The sequence below is a fragment of the Nerophis ophidion genome, linkage group LG13 (genome assembly GCF_033978795.1).
Source record: "Nerophis ophidion isolate RoL-2023_Sa linkage group LG13, RoL_Noph_v1.0, whole genome shotgun sequence".
NCBI classification, from domain to species: Eukaryota; Metazoa; Chordata; class Actinopteri; order Syngnathiformes; family Syngnathidae; genus Nerophis; species Nerophis ophidion.
Genome location: NC_084623.1, coordinates 40,542,123 through 40,558,520, shown reverse-complemented (window position 1 = coordinate 40,558,520; position 16,398 = coordinate 40,542,123). Strand labels below are relative to the sequence as shown.

General features: G+C 39.3%; 1 protein-coding gene across 3 annotated transcripts in view; it reads right to left on the bottom strand.

Annotated features, from left to right (window-relative positions):
* Window positions 1-6,735: 6,735 nt before the first annotated feature.
* numbl (NUMB like endocytic adaptor protein) overlaps window positions 6,736-16,398 on the bottom strand; it is a 184,422-nt gene continuing 174,759 nt past the window's right edge. For all 3 annotated transcript variants that reach the window (XM_061918920.1, XM_061918919.1, XM_061918918.1), the window contains exons 6-9: window positions 15,958-16,165; window positions 13,913-14,182; window positions 13,443-13,622; window positions 6,736-13,373 (exon numbers count right to left, since the gene is read on the bottom strand). In XM_061918920.1, coding sequence (XP_061774904.1) covers window positions 12,328-13,373; window positions 13,443-13,622; window positions 13,913-14,182; window positions 15,958-16,165 — 1,704 coding nt within the window. In that variant the 3' untranslated portion in view covers window positions 6,736-12,327. The remainder of the gene's footprint in view (window positions 13,374-13,442; window positions 13,623-13,912; window positions 14,183-15,957; window positions 16,166-16,398) is intronic.

Genomic DNA, 16,398 nt, shown 5'->3' with positions numbered 1-16,398 from the left:
ATATATATATATATATATATATATATATATATATACAGAAATACTTGAATTTCAGTGTTCATTTTTCTACACATATACACACACAACACTCATCTACTCATTAGGGAGTTAAGGGTTGAATTGTCCATCCTTGTTCTATTCTCTGTCACTATTTTTCTAACTACCACTACTTATTCCCAGAGGCTATCCAGGTCCAATCGCAGCTGTGGCTTGGAACTTACAAGCGTATTTCTTCATCTTACTCGTCCTCGGCATCGCCACGGCTGTATCTTCCTCGTTCTTCTGCGTCGTCTCCTTGTTGTGTGCGCAGTTGTGCACTGCACTTTCTAAAAGCCATAGATGTTATTGTCACATATGCATGTACAGTATATGGCAGTATTGTCCTGTTTAAGAGTGTCACAACATTGCTGTTTACGGCAGACAAACTGCTTTACGATAGACGGAAACGTGACTGCTGTTGTTGTGTGTTTTTACCGCGCTGGGAGGACGTTAATGAAACTGCCTAACAATAAACCAACATAAGAAACCAAGAACTCGCTCTCGATCATTCTAAAGTTAAAACGTCATTATTGTTGGAAAGCGGACTTGAAAACAGGCGGTCCTCATTCAGGTCCGCATAGAGCTGGAGGGGGCGTGGCCTCCAGCTCTGCCTGAATTTCAGGTGGATTTTTGGGAGAAAATTTGTCCTGGAAGGTTTTAGGGAGAGGCGCTGAATTTCGGGAGTCTCCCGTAAAATCCGGGAGGGTTGGCAAGTATGCTACTATAGAATTTACGGTAGTAGATAGATTTCCTTTTTACGCAGGTATTCATTTACATGGAATTATTTATTTCAGAACACATCTCTCACTTAAGAGCAGTTAATTGCTAGACATTATCCAAACTTTTGTACCATTAGCTGTAAGTTAAATTTAAAGTAGCAATGATAGTCACACACGCACACACACTAGGTGTGGTGGAATTACTCTCTGCATTTGACCCATCCCCTTGTTTCCCACCCTGGGAGGTGAGGGGAGCAGTGAGCAGCAGCGATGGCCACGCTCGGGAATCATTTTGGTGATTTAACCCCCAATTCCAACCCTTGATGCTGAGTGCCAAGAAGGGAGTTAATGGGTCCCATTTTATATGACCGGGGTTTGAACTCACGACCCAACGATCTCAGGGCGGACGCTCTAACCACAAGGACACCGAGCAGGCAGAAGGAGCCTTTCATGCATTTTGTTAGAGCGCTACATTTACTCAAGTAACTTTTTGGAATAATTGTAATTTTACTTGACTACTTTTTACTTTTGAGTCATGTTACTGTAAAATAACAGTACTTTTACTTAAAGGCCACTTTATTTTTTAATAGTTTTAGAATTTTGACTATCATTCACAATACTTATGTAAGACAACAGCAGGTTTTTCATATTTCTTATGCATTCTAAGTCATAAATAAATGCGAGCAGAAGTCAGCTACCAATGGGGGGTAAGGGGATTTGTACAATTCCCCCTTTAAAGCGCTCTAAAAACATCCAAAAAGCCTCCATTACAGTTTTATATTAGGGGTGGCAACTTGTTTTTAATAAAGGCCACATCACAACTATGACTTCCCCCAGAGGGCCACTTTAAATGACTTGGCGGACCTCATTAAATGATGTAGAAGACGACTTTGAATGATGTGGTTGACAATTTTGAATGATGTGCCTGAGACACCTGATTCTAAACATTTGGATGGGTGGCCAAATACTTTTGGCAATATAGTTTGAGTTGCTTGCTTTGAGCCTACGCAATATATTAGTTTCACTTTGTAAAACTAATTCCTGGAATAAGCAAACGTTTTCATGATATTCTATATTTTTTAGTTTCACCTGTATGTAATTTAATAACAGCCACGTCATGTTTACGAATTTTGTTATTTTTGAAGCATAATTTCACAGACAAATCTCAAAAGTTTGCTTATTCCTTTAACATCAACAACATCTAATACTCATCATGGCAGACTTCAAGAGAGACAACAAAGACTACTTTGGGACAACCGATGATCCAAAGCCTTGTATTTTTGAGCCTGAACATAAAGAAGATGAGTGACAAGTATTAGAAGCTGAGTGATAAGCAGATCCAGCAAGTAATACAAACTACAAACATAATAAAACAAACAATCATCAATCAATTGTTTATTTATATAGCCCTAAATCACAAGTGTCTCAAAGGGCTTCGCAAGCCACAATGACATCCTTGGTTCAGATCCCACATAAGGGCAAGGAAAAACTCACAACCCAGTGGGATGTCAATGAGGATGACTATGAGAAACCTTGGAGAGGACCGCAGATGTGGGAGACCCCCCCTCCCAATGGACGTCAAGTGGGTCTAACATAATATTGTGAAAGTCCAGTCCATAATGGATCCAACAAAATAGATAATAATAAACACTAAGGGCCTGATTTACAACGATCCAAATACCTCGCACCACCAAGCATTGCCATGCGAGCCCGTTTCATGGTTATAATACAGTTTATTTTTTTCTAAATGTCTGCAGGATGCTTTTTAGTAATTATGTTTTATCCTCTGGCAGACTCGCTCTCCCTCCAGTTCCAACAACCTTTTTCCTCCCGGTTGCTGCTTATACAAAGCGACAGGTGATCACATAACAAGGCCCAGATGGGCCATCTACGCAGCTGTCGCTGACTTCGAGGCCGAACCTGGCACACCCCGCTTCACTACAGGCCCACCGGCCACACCCTCCTTCATAAGTGTCTACTAAAAAGTGATGCACACTGCCGTATTTAAATGAAGATTGTGCGTGTACTCCACAGTGAATCACCACAGAGACACTCCGATTTGCTGCACACTCATGTTGTCATGCTCCTACCTTTGATTTCAAACCAGCAGGAAACATCTCGTGAGGAACTCGCACGGCTGCGGTAGTTGTGACGCCAAGATGCAGGAGACAGGAGGGCCATGTGCAGGTAAGAGTCCTTTTTTATACTCAGCGCAAGCATGCAGCAAAACGTCGGTAACAATCCATTTCCGGGCACTGAGGAACAGGCGAGGCAGGCGTAAATAACAGCCTGATTGGCAACCACAACCAGGTGTGCCCTGCGGCCAATCAGGGACAGGTGAGGGAAACAAGCGCTCAGGGAGTGGAATAAAAATAAGTTTCCCTTTTAAAGTATAATTTCTGGCTATTCTACCCACTCTATTTTGTACATTAAAGATGCTGAAACCAATCAAATTTAAGTTCATATATCCGGCCTGCATGATGAGTTTGCCAAGTATAAAAATTTCTGAGTGCAAGAAACTGCTGTTCTAAATGTGTCCACAAGATGTCACAATAGGAATTCTTTGTATCTTTGTGGATGACAAAAACTACAGGAAACTACATTAATAACTTCCTGTAATTAGATTTTTGATATTATTTTTTCATTTTGATGGGTTGAAAACTAACACCAATGAGTTGACTGATGAACATTATTACATAATTTATTCAGAAAGTATAAATGACGACAAAATAAGTATATGTACCATTAATTGCAAAATGTAAGTGTAAAAAAAAAACATTATGATTTGTACATTTTCAGAATATGCTTGTTCTATTTTTAAACAAAGACAACAATCTGAAGTTGTATTTATGTTTAAGTTATCCTGCTGTGATTTTACCAGTCCGGCCCACTTGGGAGTAGATATTTCTCCATGTGGCCCCGCATCTAAAATGAGTTTGACACCCCTGGACTAAGATGTATGAACAAAATAGATGTAGCTTTGTGGTATATCTTTCAAATTTAATGATGTAATAAGTTATCCCACCAATACCACATTTTATTCTTACAATATGACAAAATAAAAAACAAGTGGCAGTCAAACCCACACTTTGGACATAAAAGGCTATAATTGTTAAAAACTGATCCTTCTGTGGTGTCAAAGTTTCACAGTAATTAATTTTAATGATTGATCATAAGTAACACAAGTAAAAAGCCTCACAGCGTCAAATTTTACTTACAAAGATTTTTGCCAAAAGTTTGCGTCGGATCTTTTCGGCAAATTTAGCAAAAGAAAGGAAGGCACCACCGTGTTAGTAAGAGGTATAAAAGACAAGACATGCACAGTCATTATATTATATTACTTTATTTATCTTTTGTACAATGTAATTACAATACAAATATGTAGGTTTAAATACAAAACATCTGTAAATAAAGATTAAAAATAAACTCCACTGGTTGGCTGAGTTAGCGTCACTAAACTAGTTTTACAATCAAGTTCATGAGGTCATTGCCTTTGCCTTGACGCAAACAACCTTAAACATCTTTTAGATGGAAGAGTCCACGGGCGGAAAAATATATACGTCAATAAAATAATCAGATCCTGTATGGAGGAGGGGAAAATATGATTTGTCGACTAAGAAAAGTATATTTGTGGAGTTGAGGTGTGGACGAGTAGACAGCCTATCAGATAGGACCACTGGCATGTTTTTATTGTCGGGAGTAAACAAGCAGCAGATGTCAGTGGCTCTTCATACTTTTCAACTCCTTAAAATCACACGAAACATCTACAACAACAAAAAACAGTTTTCCCAGAATAAAGAAAATTTTACTGGAGTTTCAGGTACTGATGTGGAACCCGTTTAAGTCAACATTCCTCAGAGCGTTTGTGAAGGCTGCAACTATTAGGTAGCTGCAACCTACTCAGTGGCCTTGTGGTTAGAGTGTCCGCCCTCAGATCGGTAGGTCGTGAGTTCAAACCCCGGCCGAGTCATACCAAAGACTATAAAATGGGACCCCTGCTTGGCACTCAGCATCAAGGGTTGGAACTTGGCACTCAGCATCAAGGGTTGGAATTGGGGGTTAAGTCACCAAAATGATTTCTGGGCGTGGCCACCACTGCTGCTCACTGCTCCCCTCAACTCCCAGGAGGTGAACTTTCAAGTGATGGGTAAAATGCAGATGACAAATTTCACCACGCCTAGTGTGTGTGTGACAATCATTGGTACTTTAATTGTTTTAGTGATGTACTAATATGCCAATTAGATTGATTATGAAAGTAATATCTCAATTTGTTCTATTTAAATGGATAAAGCATATTTATAGTCTCAATGATTGAACTAAACATTGATTCTTTTTCCACATTAAAATGACACAATAATGTGTGTATTCATATCAAAATAATCCACAGCACGCACACACTATCGCTTTTAAGTGCTCGCTACTGTAGCGGTCGTGCGAAAACTATGTCCGCCTCTTTAAAGTTCAAGGATTTTATCATTTTTTATTAGTTACACTCAGATTAATCGATTCAACAGATTGCAAATCTTTTTTTTTTTTTTTCTTTAATCGATGAATTGTTGCATCCCTATTTCTAGATACCTGGATATGTGTGTCACTTTAAGAAAGAAACCACATGACCGATACAGCCGCCTTCGTGTTTATCAGGAAACACTTTTTTCAGGTCACAAGTGACAGCCTGTACTGAATAAGTCGATTTTCGTCGCCATTGTTGATCTTAATGGAACGAAAAAAAAAGGAAACAATTCCATTTAGATCTCATAGCGCCAAATATATTTGTGTTTTCCTGTTTTGTATTTGAATTATTGACCAAAGCTGTACTTTTCATCCCCTTTTAGCACTGCTATTTGTTTGAATATATATATATATATATATATAAATATATATATATGTGTGTGTGTGTATCTATATATATATATGCATGTATGTGTATATATACATATATGTACACATATAAATATATGTATATGTACACATATCTGTACATATATGTGTATATATAAACATGTACAGTATATATACATGTATGTATATACATACATATTTACGTATATATACATATTCATGTATACAGACATATGTAAATGTACACATTTATATGCATAATGTGTGTATATATATACACACACATATACATATATGGTTTTTGTATTGTTTAATTTTCAAAAAATCCTCAGAAAATGTATATATACTATATACATGTATACACATATGTGTGTGTGTGTATATATACCCACACACATATATATTCATACACACACATATATCATACATACATTATATACATATATATGTATGTACATACTGACACATGCATGTATGTGTGTAAATGTGTATCTATGTATACATACTGTAAGTATATATGTATGTATATATATGCACACATTTATATACATACATATATATGTACACACGTACACAAATATGTACATATGTATATGTACATATATTACACATATATGTGCATATACATATAATATATGTACATATATATAATATATATGTACATATATATACATATATACATACATATATATATACATACATATACATACATATATACATATATATATATACATATATATATAATATATATGTACATAGATATACATACATAAATACATACATATATATATATATATATATATATATACATATATATAATATATATGTACATAGATATACATACATAAATACATACATATATATGTATACATACATCCATCCATCCATCCATTTTCTACCGCTTATTCCCTTTGGGGGTTGTATATACATACATATATATACATACATACATATAAATATATATACATACATATATACAAATATATATATATACATATATATACATACATATATATACATATATACACATATATATACAAATATATATATACATATACATATATATGTGTATATATATATACATACATATATACAAATATATATATATACATATGTATATATATGTGTATATGTATATATAGATATATATATATACATATATACATATATATACATATGTTTTTTTTTTACTGGTCACATGTAAAGACATTTTGAATCCAGTAGATGGCGCCGTGATGAAACACTGAGTAAAGTCCATCCATCCATTTTCTACCGCTTATTCCCTTTCGGGGTCGCGGGGGGCGCTGGCGCCTACCTCAGCTACAATCGGGCGGAAGGCGGCGTACACCCTGGACAAGTCGCCACCTCACTGAGTAAAGTGACTTACATAATTAGAAGACCAAGATGGACCAGGACTTGATGAGTTGGTTGGCTTAAACGGGTTCTACTGTACATCAGATATAAGACTGTAAATGTTGAAAGAGTAAGTGATTCTGCGACTGAAATGACAAAAAACTGGCAGTTCTGTGGCGTTTCCACAATCACTTTTTTCCCCTTCAAAACTCTTTTTCATCATGTTAGCACTCAATTATTTTCAATGACTCGCTTCATTCTTGTCCTCTATCACATACTGTGGATCCTTCACTCATTCTTCCACTGGCACGTCTCCATCCATCATCATGTTTCTGTTCTTGTGTAGCGGCCTACCACTTGTCCTCCACTCAATCCTGCCTGTCCTGCACTTGGAAGGTTGTGTGTCATACTTTGTAGTCCTCGGGTATTCTGGAATGTGGTGTCGGTGTGGGATACTCAGAAAGTCACAAGTTGTGTTGGTTGGAACGGAGAAGCGACGATGCGCGGAAGCAGCATGCCTTTATATACACTTGTCAGGCATCACCATATGTGTCCTCCCTATTTGGTTCATGACTACATTTTCCCACTTCAACTCCCTCTACTCTATATCCACATACTACAGTGGAACCCGTTTAAGCCGCCGCCCCTGGAGCTGGCGTTTTCATGCGGACGTAGTAGCCATTGCTCGCTTGATTAAATATACAGTAGCTTTGTTTTCCTCCATTTAAATACCTGAAATTTTGGACTATAACACGCTTTTTTCCCTACGCTTGGAACCCTGCAGCTTATAAAAGATAATACAAGTAGATAAAAACATAACAAGCATCAAGTACACTAAAATGGTGTTATTGTTTGTGCTAAGACGCCATCTTTTAGACGAGTTCGCTCAATGCAGGTGCTGCGGTGTGAACGTCTCCAGGGCTTTAAACTGGTAGTACAAGTGCTGTTCTGTCTTTAAGTCGTCCGTAACGTTTCTACTCATATGAATTCTTCATTGTTTGCAACTTTTACAATATAACTAAAACTATTCATACTAAATTTCGGACTATAAGACGCTTTTTTTCCCTACGCTTGGAACCCTGCAGCTTATAAAAGATAATACAAGTAGATAAAAACAAAGCAAGCATCAAGTACACTAAAATGGTGTGTTATTGTTTGTGCTAAGGCGCCATCTTTTAGACGGGTTCGCTCACTGCAGGTGCTGCAGTGTGAACGTCTCCAGCGCTTTAAACTGGTAGTACAAGTGCTGTTCTGTCTTTTAGTCCTCCATAACGTTTCTACTCATTAGAATTCTTCATGGTTTGCAAGTTTTACAATACACCTAAAACTATTCATACTAAATTTCGGACTATAAGACGCTTTTTTCCCCCACGCTTGGAACCCTGCAGCTTATAAAAGATAATACAAATAGATAAAAACAAAACAAGCATCAAGTACACTAAAATGGTGTGTTATTGTTTGTGCTAAGGCGCCATCTTTTAGACGAGTTCGCTCACTGCAGGTGCTGCGGTGTGAACGTCTCCAGGGCTCTAAACTGGTAGTACAAGTGCTGTTCTGTCTTTTAGTCCTCCATAACGTTCCTACTCATTAGAATTCTTCATGGTTTGCAAATTTTACAATAAAACTAAAACTATTCAGACTAACTTTCGGACTATAAGACACTTTTTTTCCCCAACGCTTGGAACCCTGCAGCTTATAAAAGATAATACAAGTACATAAAAACAAAACAAGCATCAAGTACACTAAAATGGTGTGTTATTGTCTGTGCTAAGGCGCCATCTTTTAGACGAGTTTGCTCACTGCAGGTGCTGCGGTGTGAAAGTCTCCAGGGCTTTGAACTGGTAGTACAAGTGCTGTTCTGTCTTTTAGTCCTCCATAACGTTTTTACTCATATGAATTCTTCATTGTTTGCAAGTTTTACAATATAACTAAAACTATTCATGCTTACTAAACCATCCCATGTGTGATGTCTGTTTTTATGCATATTTGTACGTGCTATCGTAATGTAATCAAGCTAGCGTCATTAGCATTACCTTATATTTTTAATTTTTCTAAGGGAACTCTCCTGAAGGAATTAATAAAGTACTATCCATACATCCATACATCCATCTATATGTTATCACATTTACGAGTGTCTGTGTTAGTATTACTAACTTCCAATGGCGTTGTTTTTGTATTGTGTCAGTTTCAGAAATTCCTCGGTAAACTCACCAAAACATCAACATGGAGTTTATTGAGTCCATTTAGCTGATTGGAGTCCATGACTATGACTTATGTTTTTTATGACTTGCCGTTTTACTGCTGTGTTACAGGCACCGTTAGGAAACAATTAAGGTATTGTGTCTAAGTTATCACAAAACTTTGTGTCGCCATGAGTTCCCGGCGAGAGGACAAAAGCTGTCTTTGAGCCTACCGAGCAAAAGGTTTGTAAAACTCCAGTGTGTAGGATGGGAAGCAACATGAAGGTGTTCTGTTTCTTTGATGTATTGTTCTTGAACCAAGAACTACAAAGCTGAGAGGAAGCAGGACCAGACTCCCCTCCAGGCGACCTTTTCTTTGAACTGTTCTGTAACCAAAGGCGATGGCTGTTTACCACCCCCTCCCTTAGAAACAGCTGTTGCCATGTAATCAGGGAAAGTCCAAATAAAATATGAGGCGTACAATCTTTCGCCAGAGCGTGATGGAGACTGTACAAGAGTACAGCCCAGACGCACTCTCCTCAATTGAGGCAAATTTAATTCTGTCTCTGTTTAATTCCTTGCTTCTTGTCTTGTTTAATAGATGTCATCAGTGTTTGAGTCTGACAGTGTGTAAATGAAAATTTATAAAATCTTTCTGTGTTAACTCATTTCCTGATGTACTATCTGCAGCTTATAGTCCGGTGCGGCTAATACATTAACTTTTTTTTTTTCTTCCAAGATTTAGTGGTTGCAGCTTACATACTGGTGCACTTAATAGTCCGGAAAATGCATTTTGAAAAGGAGGAGGAAAGAATGACTGAGAAGCCAAAGAAAAAATAACCTTATGTCTTATCTGGAGGCTTTAAGGTTCCTTGCCTGTTGCCTGTTTTCTTTTCTTCCAGTTACTTGTTTTTTATTGACCACAAATCTGCTTTTGCAGGAAACGACTCAAGCGATAATGATAGAAGTTGACATAAATGGATTATTTTCATAGAAATGTTCCCTCGGGGTCTGAAATGTTATGTCATGTATGTCGATCATGTATGTGGCACGCTTTTTAGTCCGAAGAACACGATGGATCAGGACTTGTGGAGTTGGTTGCCTCAAGGCTGGTACACACGAAAATATTTTAAATCTTCATGCATTAAGCAATGTTGATCTTCCTGTGTGTGGTGTGACATGATAAAATCAACACACGCGCACACGTTACCAGATTGAAGTCCTACAAGACGTAATTTTGCGTGAGCAAACATAATCTATTGATCGTATTGATCCAAATATTGATAACACAGTGAAGTTTTCTTTGATACTTTTGTTGCAGATTGTCTTTTTCTTTAGATCCAGCAAATTACTCCATTTTCCTTTCGTTATTAATATGCGTCTCCTCTGTCTAGTCCAGGGGTGTCAAACTCGTTTTAGATCAAGGGCCACATGGAGAAAAATCTACTCCCAAGTTTGCCCGGACTGGTAAAATCACAGCACGATAACTTAAAAATAAAGACAATTTCAGATTGTTTTCTTTGTTTAAAAATAGAACAGCACATTCTGAAATGTACAAATCACAATGTTTTGTTTTTTCGTTTGTTTACACTTACATGTTGCTGTTAATAGTATTCTACCTTTTTTGTCGTTATTTATACTTTCTAAATAGATTATGTGATAATGTTTAATCACTGGTGTTAATATTCAATCTATTAGGATAAAAAAATTTATATCAAAATCAAATTACAGGATGTTGTTTATGTGGTTTGCTCATTTTCCTCGACTGGTGCACTAAAATCATGTGTTTTATTTTTTACATATGTAGCATCATCTACAAAGATACAAATAATTGCTATTGTGACATCTAGTGGACACATTTAGAACAGCAGTTTCTTTCATTCAAATATTTGGTCTCTTTTTTATACTTTAAAAACTCATCCCACAGGCCGGATAAAACCTGTTCGCGGGCCGTACGTTTGACACCCCTGTTCTAGTCTGTCAGTCCAAACGCAGCACATCTCTCTCTTTATGTCTCTGCTGCTCATTCAGGCACAATTTGCCCTCTTCCTGCCTGACTGATGTAATTTTCACAAATATCTTTGCCTTATTGCAATCATTTTAGAGGTTTTGTTTATATTTTAAAATAACTCCGTATTTACTTTGTATTGGTCGCTACCAAAACTCGCAGTAGCAAAGGCAGAACAAACAGGCAACATAGCAGAGGACGTACGAGAGAATGGAAGGATGTTGATCTTGGGACAATATTTTTGAAATGAAATTCCCAAACTAAAAAAAGATTAGGAAAAAAGATTTAACACAGACTTTAAATCTAGGTAAATTCGATCTCAGAAAAGTAACCACTTGATTATCCTCTTCCTATACCACGTCACAGTTCACGGATCCATGACTCGTAAAGCATCGGTATTCCCCTCAGGGTCTGACCTGTTTTTGGAGCCAATTATCGGGGACGAATGTACTCTTAACGCACATCAGACCACAGGAAAATCTTCTAGGACGATCTTGTAAGACACGAGATGATCGGGTGTTTGCGGTCTTTGGTCGGAAGGGGGAAATTCGGGACAAAAACAGCCCAATTGTCTATGTATGTGGACGAGTTGAGGACATAAACGGGGTGGACTTAAACGGGTTCCACTGTATGGACCTCTTTTTTCCTGCTCGTTCAACTGAAATAAATATGTGATAAAAAATATCTTATTGACTCCCTTTAGAGACTTTAAGTAAATATAACATCAAAATAAAGTACAATAAATAAAATAATTTTGGCAACAAACCCCTACTAATAATAAGCGAGTCCTTTAGGGAACATACAATCTGGTGTTCAGTCCATCCAAGAATGCTTCATTTTCTTTGCTTCTTTCCAGAACAAATACTGCCACAATCAGTCCGTGAGATTGGAATGTAACCGAGTCACCTTTTAAAGAAAGTAACTATTGACCGTGTTGCCAAGTAACAACACTCGTCAGAAGTCAAGGGACTTGCAGCTGGTAAAGAAAGTAAAGACGGAGTGCAGATATGAAAGCAGGAAAGAGGCGGCGAGATTTTCATCATCACATGATGTTTTTTAGAGACGTCTTCCAAAGGGCAACCCAGCAATCCGTAAAGAAAGGAATATCATTCTGATGTAGAGACTTCATTGAGAGCTCTTAGGGGGCTGCTAGGCTGGTTCTCCTTTGTAACTGCAGAGCCCTCACTTAGAGCTCAATCTCAAAAGTCTTTTGCAGGTTGTTCGAAAACGGGTTGGCTGCTGCTGCTGCCGGAGTCTTGCTTCCAGGTGCCTGGGCTGCTGGTTTGGTCTCAAGCGCAGCCCACTTGGCCTCGAAACGGTCGTCATCTTTGGGATTACCGGCCACAGGGGCGGTCAGGTGGCTGCCCTCCGGTGGCCAACTACTGGTACTGCTAGAGGTTCCATTGGGTAGGGCTGCGGTGGTGCCGCTGTGTGGTGGGAGACCATTTATGGCTGTTGAAAGGGGAGGAGTAGAGGAGAATGGTGTGCAAAACCCGCCCGTGTTACCAACTGCACAAGGTGCTCCTGAGTAAGAATGGTGGGTGCCCACTTTAGGCCCTCCGACGCCAGAGCCAATAGCACCTCCAGTGCTGGAAGAGCCTGAAGCCGTGCAGAAGACATTGGCCACCATTTGCGATGGAGTGATTCCCACCACGGGTACGCTAACATTAGGGTAGGTCATACTGCTGGCCAAGCCTGGGATGTACGTTTGCATGGGAACAAACGTCGGTTGGACAGGCTGACTAGGGTAGATCCCGACAGGAGCTGCAGTGGCATCGAAGGCCAAAGGAAAAGGCTGCATGGAGCTGGGGATGGAGCCTCGGTGCCCAGGAAGGGAGGGCTGCATCATCGGGGCTCCTGACATACTCGGACCAGACATTGTAGGGATAGACATAGAAGGCAAAGACATAGGAGGGCTAGAAATTGGAGGACCGGGTATCAGGGGGACCGATGATATGGAAATGGGTGGGAGACACATTGGGGAAGGAGCTGAGGGGCCCGCTATGAGGGGTTTGATGGACACAGAGGCCTGACTGGATGCAGACGGTGGCCCCGGGATGGCGGGGATGGTGGGGCCCGGCGGGGGCGTCTGCTGAGCCTTGACTGCCTTGGAAACTTCTTCCAACCATCTTTCAGCCTCGGACGGCGTACGTTTGTGTCCACTCGGCATCACCACGGAGACAGCAGGAGGAGAGTGGAGCGGAGGATCCGGCTGAACCCAAGATGGTGTAGCTGAGAGGGAAAACGTAGAGCATTTAGAGCACTGAAACAGAACTCTACTGGGTGATGCTTGCTAGTTACCCTGCATTGGTCCCGGTGGTGGGGGCAAAGCTGCGGGCACAACGCTGGTTGGCAGGCCACCAGTAGATGAACAGGGGTTGGAGAAAGGATCCTCAGAAGGCTTGGTGAAGGAGGCGTTGATCTGACAACACAGGGCATTGATGTCTCCTTCCCCTGGCAAGCACATGTCCATCTCCAGTACTAGCAGGAAAGGGACACATGAAGAGAGATGGGGAGAGGAGAAGGACTTTAAGGAAGCGTGTGAGCATGGAGCCAATCCAGATTGATTTTGGACCAGAGGTACACCCTGTCCAGTCAACCTAACATTAGACTGGGAGAAAACCCACACAAACAATGAAGTCCTAACCACATTTCTACGGCCCTGTCCTGTTTCTTTGCATTGACTACAAACACTATGACTGACCTTCCAAAGAGCATTTAACAACTGAAACACGAGCAGAGAAGAATGAAAAACTAATGTTTCAACTCACCCGGGTTCTTGGTCTCAAAGTCAGTTTTGCGTTGCAGTGTGGATGGCAGGTCATTGAGGCGTAGTGACAGCTGCCTCTTGAAGGGGGAGTTTTTCTGACTGAGAGCTGGGAATCCTCGGAATGATCCTTGACGTACCAGTTGCTCGATTGGCGCATGGCGGCGGGGGATGGCGTGAGGCCCACCGGGTTCCGGCCGTTCCATCGGGGATGCTGCACCCTCGGGCGGGGAAGCAGTACCAGGGGGCAGGGCAGCATGAACTGAAGGCTGGTCTGGAGGACAGAGAAGTGTAAATTCTTGACCATAACCAAAAATGAGGAAACCGAGGTCGAAAACCAAAACACGGAAATAATTTACTATACAAATGATTATTACCATTGATTGCAGTTATGGTTATGACTGGGTAATAACCTCACCAAAGTCAAGACATTGCAAATGCAGAAACTAATATTTACTCTTCAAAGAATACAACAATCCAAAGAGTCAACAAGAAGTATAGAGTGGGTTTTCCAGCTGCAGCAAAACTAGACAGTGATTGGGTAAAGCTAGGCTTTGTCCCGCCCATCGGACGTTTAGCGTCTCTGGGAGTCTATGGACAGTGGACTGGCCTGGACACTGGACATCCGTAGGATGAATGGATGATCTGGCGGAGGCTAAATTCCTTTTCTGGTTGACAGCGAAATGAGCAAATCCTCAAATCTTGAAATATAAACCACTGTTGGAGCACTTTTCAAGTTTCATTCTGTTGTTTGAGGTTGATCTGAAGAATTTTAGGATTCTTTCTGTGACTTTTTATTCATTTGATAAAAACTTGCAACACATACTTGTGTTTCACGTGCTTCTTGCTTACGTCATCACAACATCCTGCTCCTTCCTAAGTCTTGCCAAATTTTTTGTTGGTCAAATTGTAGGAGCATTACTACTAATGAGCTAAAGATAAAGGGTTGAACTCTCTTCCAGTTCTTCATACTTCCCTTTATTTGTAAAAGTATCGATATATACTTTGGTAACGGTACCAAATTATCGGTATTGGGACAACCCAAATTCTATGCTAAAAACAAGTCCAATGTGTTTAATGCCTTTCAATTTATATTTTAACCTTCTAAAATTGTTCTTTTGAGTGCAATAGGAAACACATGTTTAATGTATTGTAATATTTTCTGTTAAAATGAAGCCAATATTGACAATTTTTGTAGTTCCCTTTCTTTGGAAAAGTAGCGAAAAGTATTGATCTATACTTTGGTACCGGTACCATATTATTGGCAATGGGACAACCCAAATTCTATGCTAAAAACTCACTTCTGTAACTTTCAGTCTTGTTACTCTCACAAGTCCAATGTGTTTAATCTTTTTTAATTTTTGTTTTAATTTTCTAAAATTGTTCTTTGAGTGCAATAGGAAACATATTTTTAATGTATTGTAATATTTTCTGTTAAAATAAAGCCAATATTAATAATTTTCATAGTTCCCTTTCTTTGGAAAAGTATCGAAATATACTTTGGTACCGGTACCAAATTATCGGTATCGGTTGGGACAAACCAAACTCTATGCTAAAAACTCACTCCTGTTATTTTCAGTCCTGTTACTCAAATAAGTCCAATTAGTTTAATGCCTTTTAATTTAAATTTTAACCTTCTAAAATTGTTGTTAGAGTGCAATAAGAAACATACATTTAATGTACTGTAATATGTTTTGTTAAAATAAAGCCAATATTGACAATTTTTGGAGTTACCTTTCTTTGGAAATATATTGATATATACTTTGGTACTGGTACCAAATTATCGGTATCGGGACAACCCAAATTCTATGCTAAAAACTCAGTCTTGTTACGTTCAGTCCTGTTACTCAAACAAATCATCTTTGGGCTAATACACATTTTAAGTCATTCAAAATGAGTATGAATTAACATTTACAGTAAAAAAAACACAAATATACGTTTACAACAAACGTGGTACCGTTCCGGCAAACTGGCCCAGAATATGAGTAAAAATCATCTAAAAAAGGAGTTCCTTCACTTTGTAAGTGCGCCATGGTTTATAAGCCTCACCTTTAATTTTCTCCTGTGATTTCTCATCATGTTCACTGCTGCTCCCTGGCTGGTTGCAGGCAGAGTTAGTGCGGAAAGAGCCCTCGCGTACGAACGACGTCCGAGTAGCGTCGAAAGATGCCGTCACACCACACTCCTTCTCCCTGCGCTGTTTCCTCTCCAAACAGGCGGCGAAGGCACAGCCGACCGCGTGGCTCAGTCTCTCTCCCTAATAGGCGACAAATACAAACCAACAAGCATTTCTAACAGTCCCAAGACGTGGTGACTTGTCGCATGAGATTGATGGATTTACAATACAACCCAGTGTGTAATCATCCAATCAGATCCCCGTGTTGTTAGGATGATTACGCGCCATGATAAATCCTTGATAAAAAAAAAAAACGAGATAGTTTGCGGAGGCATGAGAGACAGAAAAGATGGATGGGTGACTTCTGTCTAATC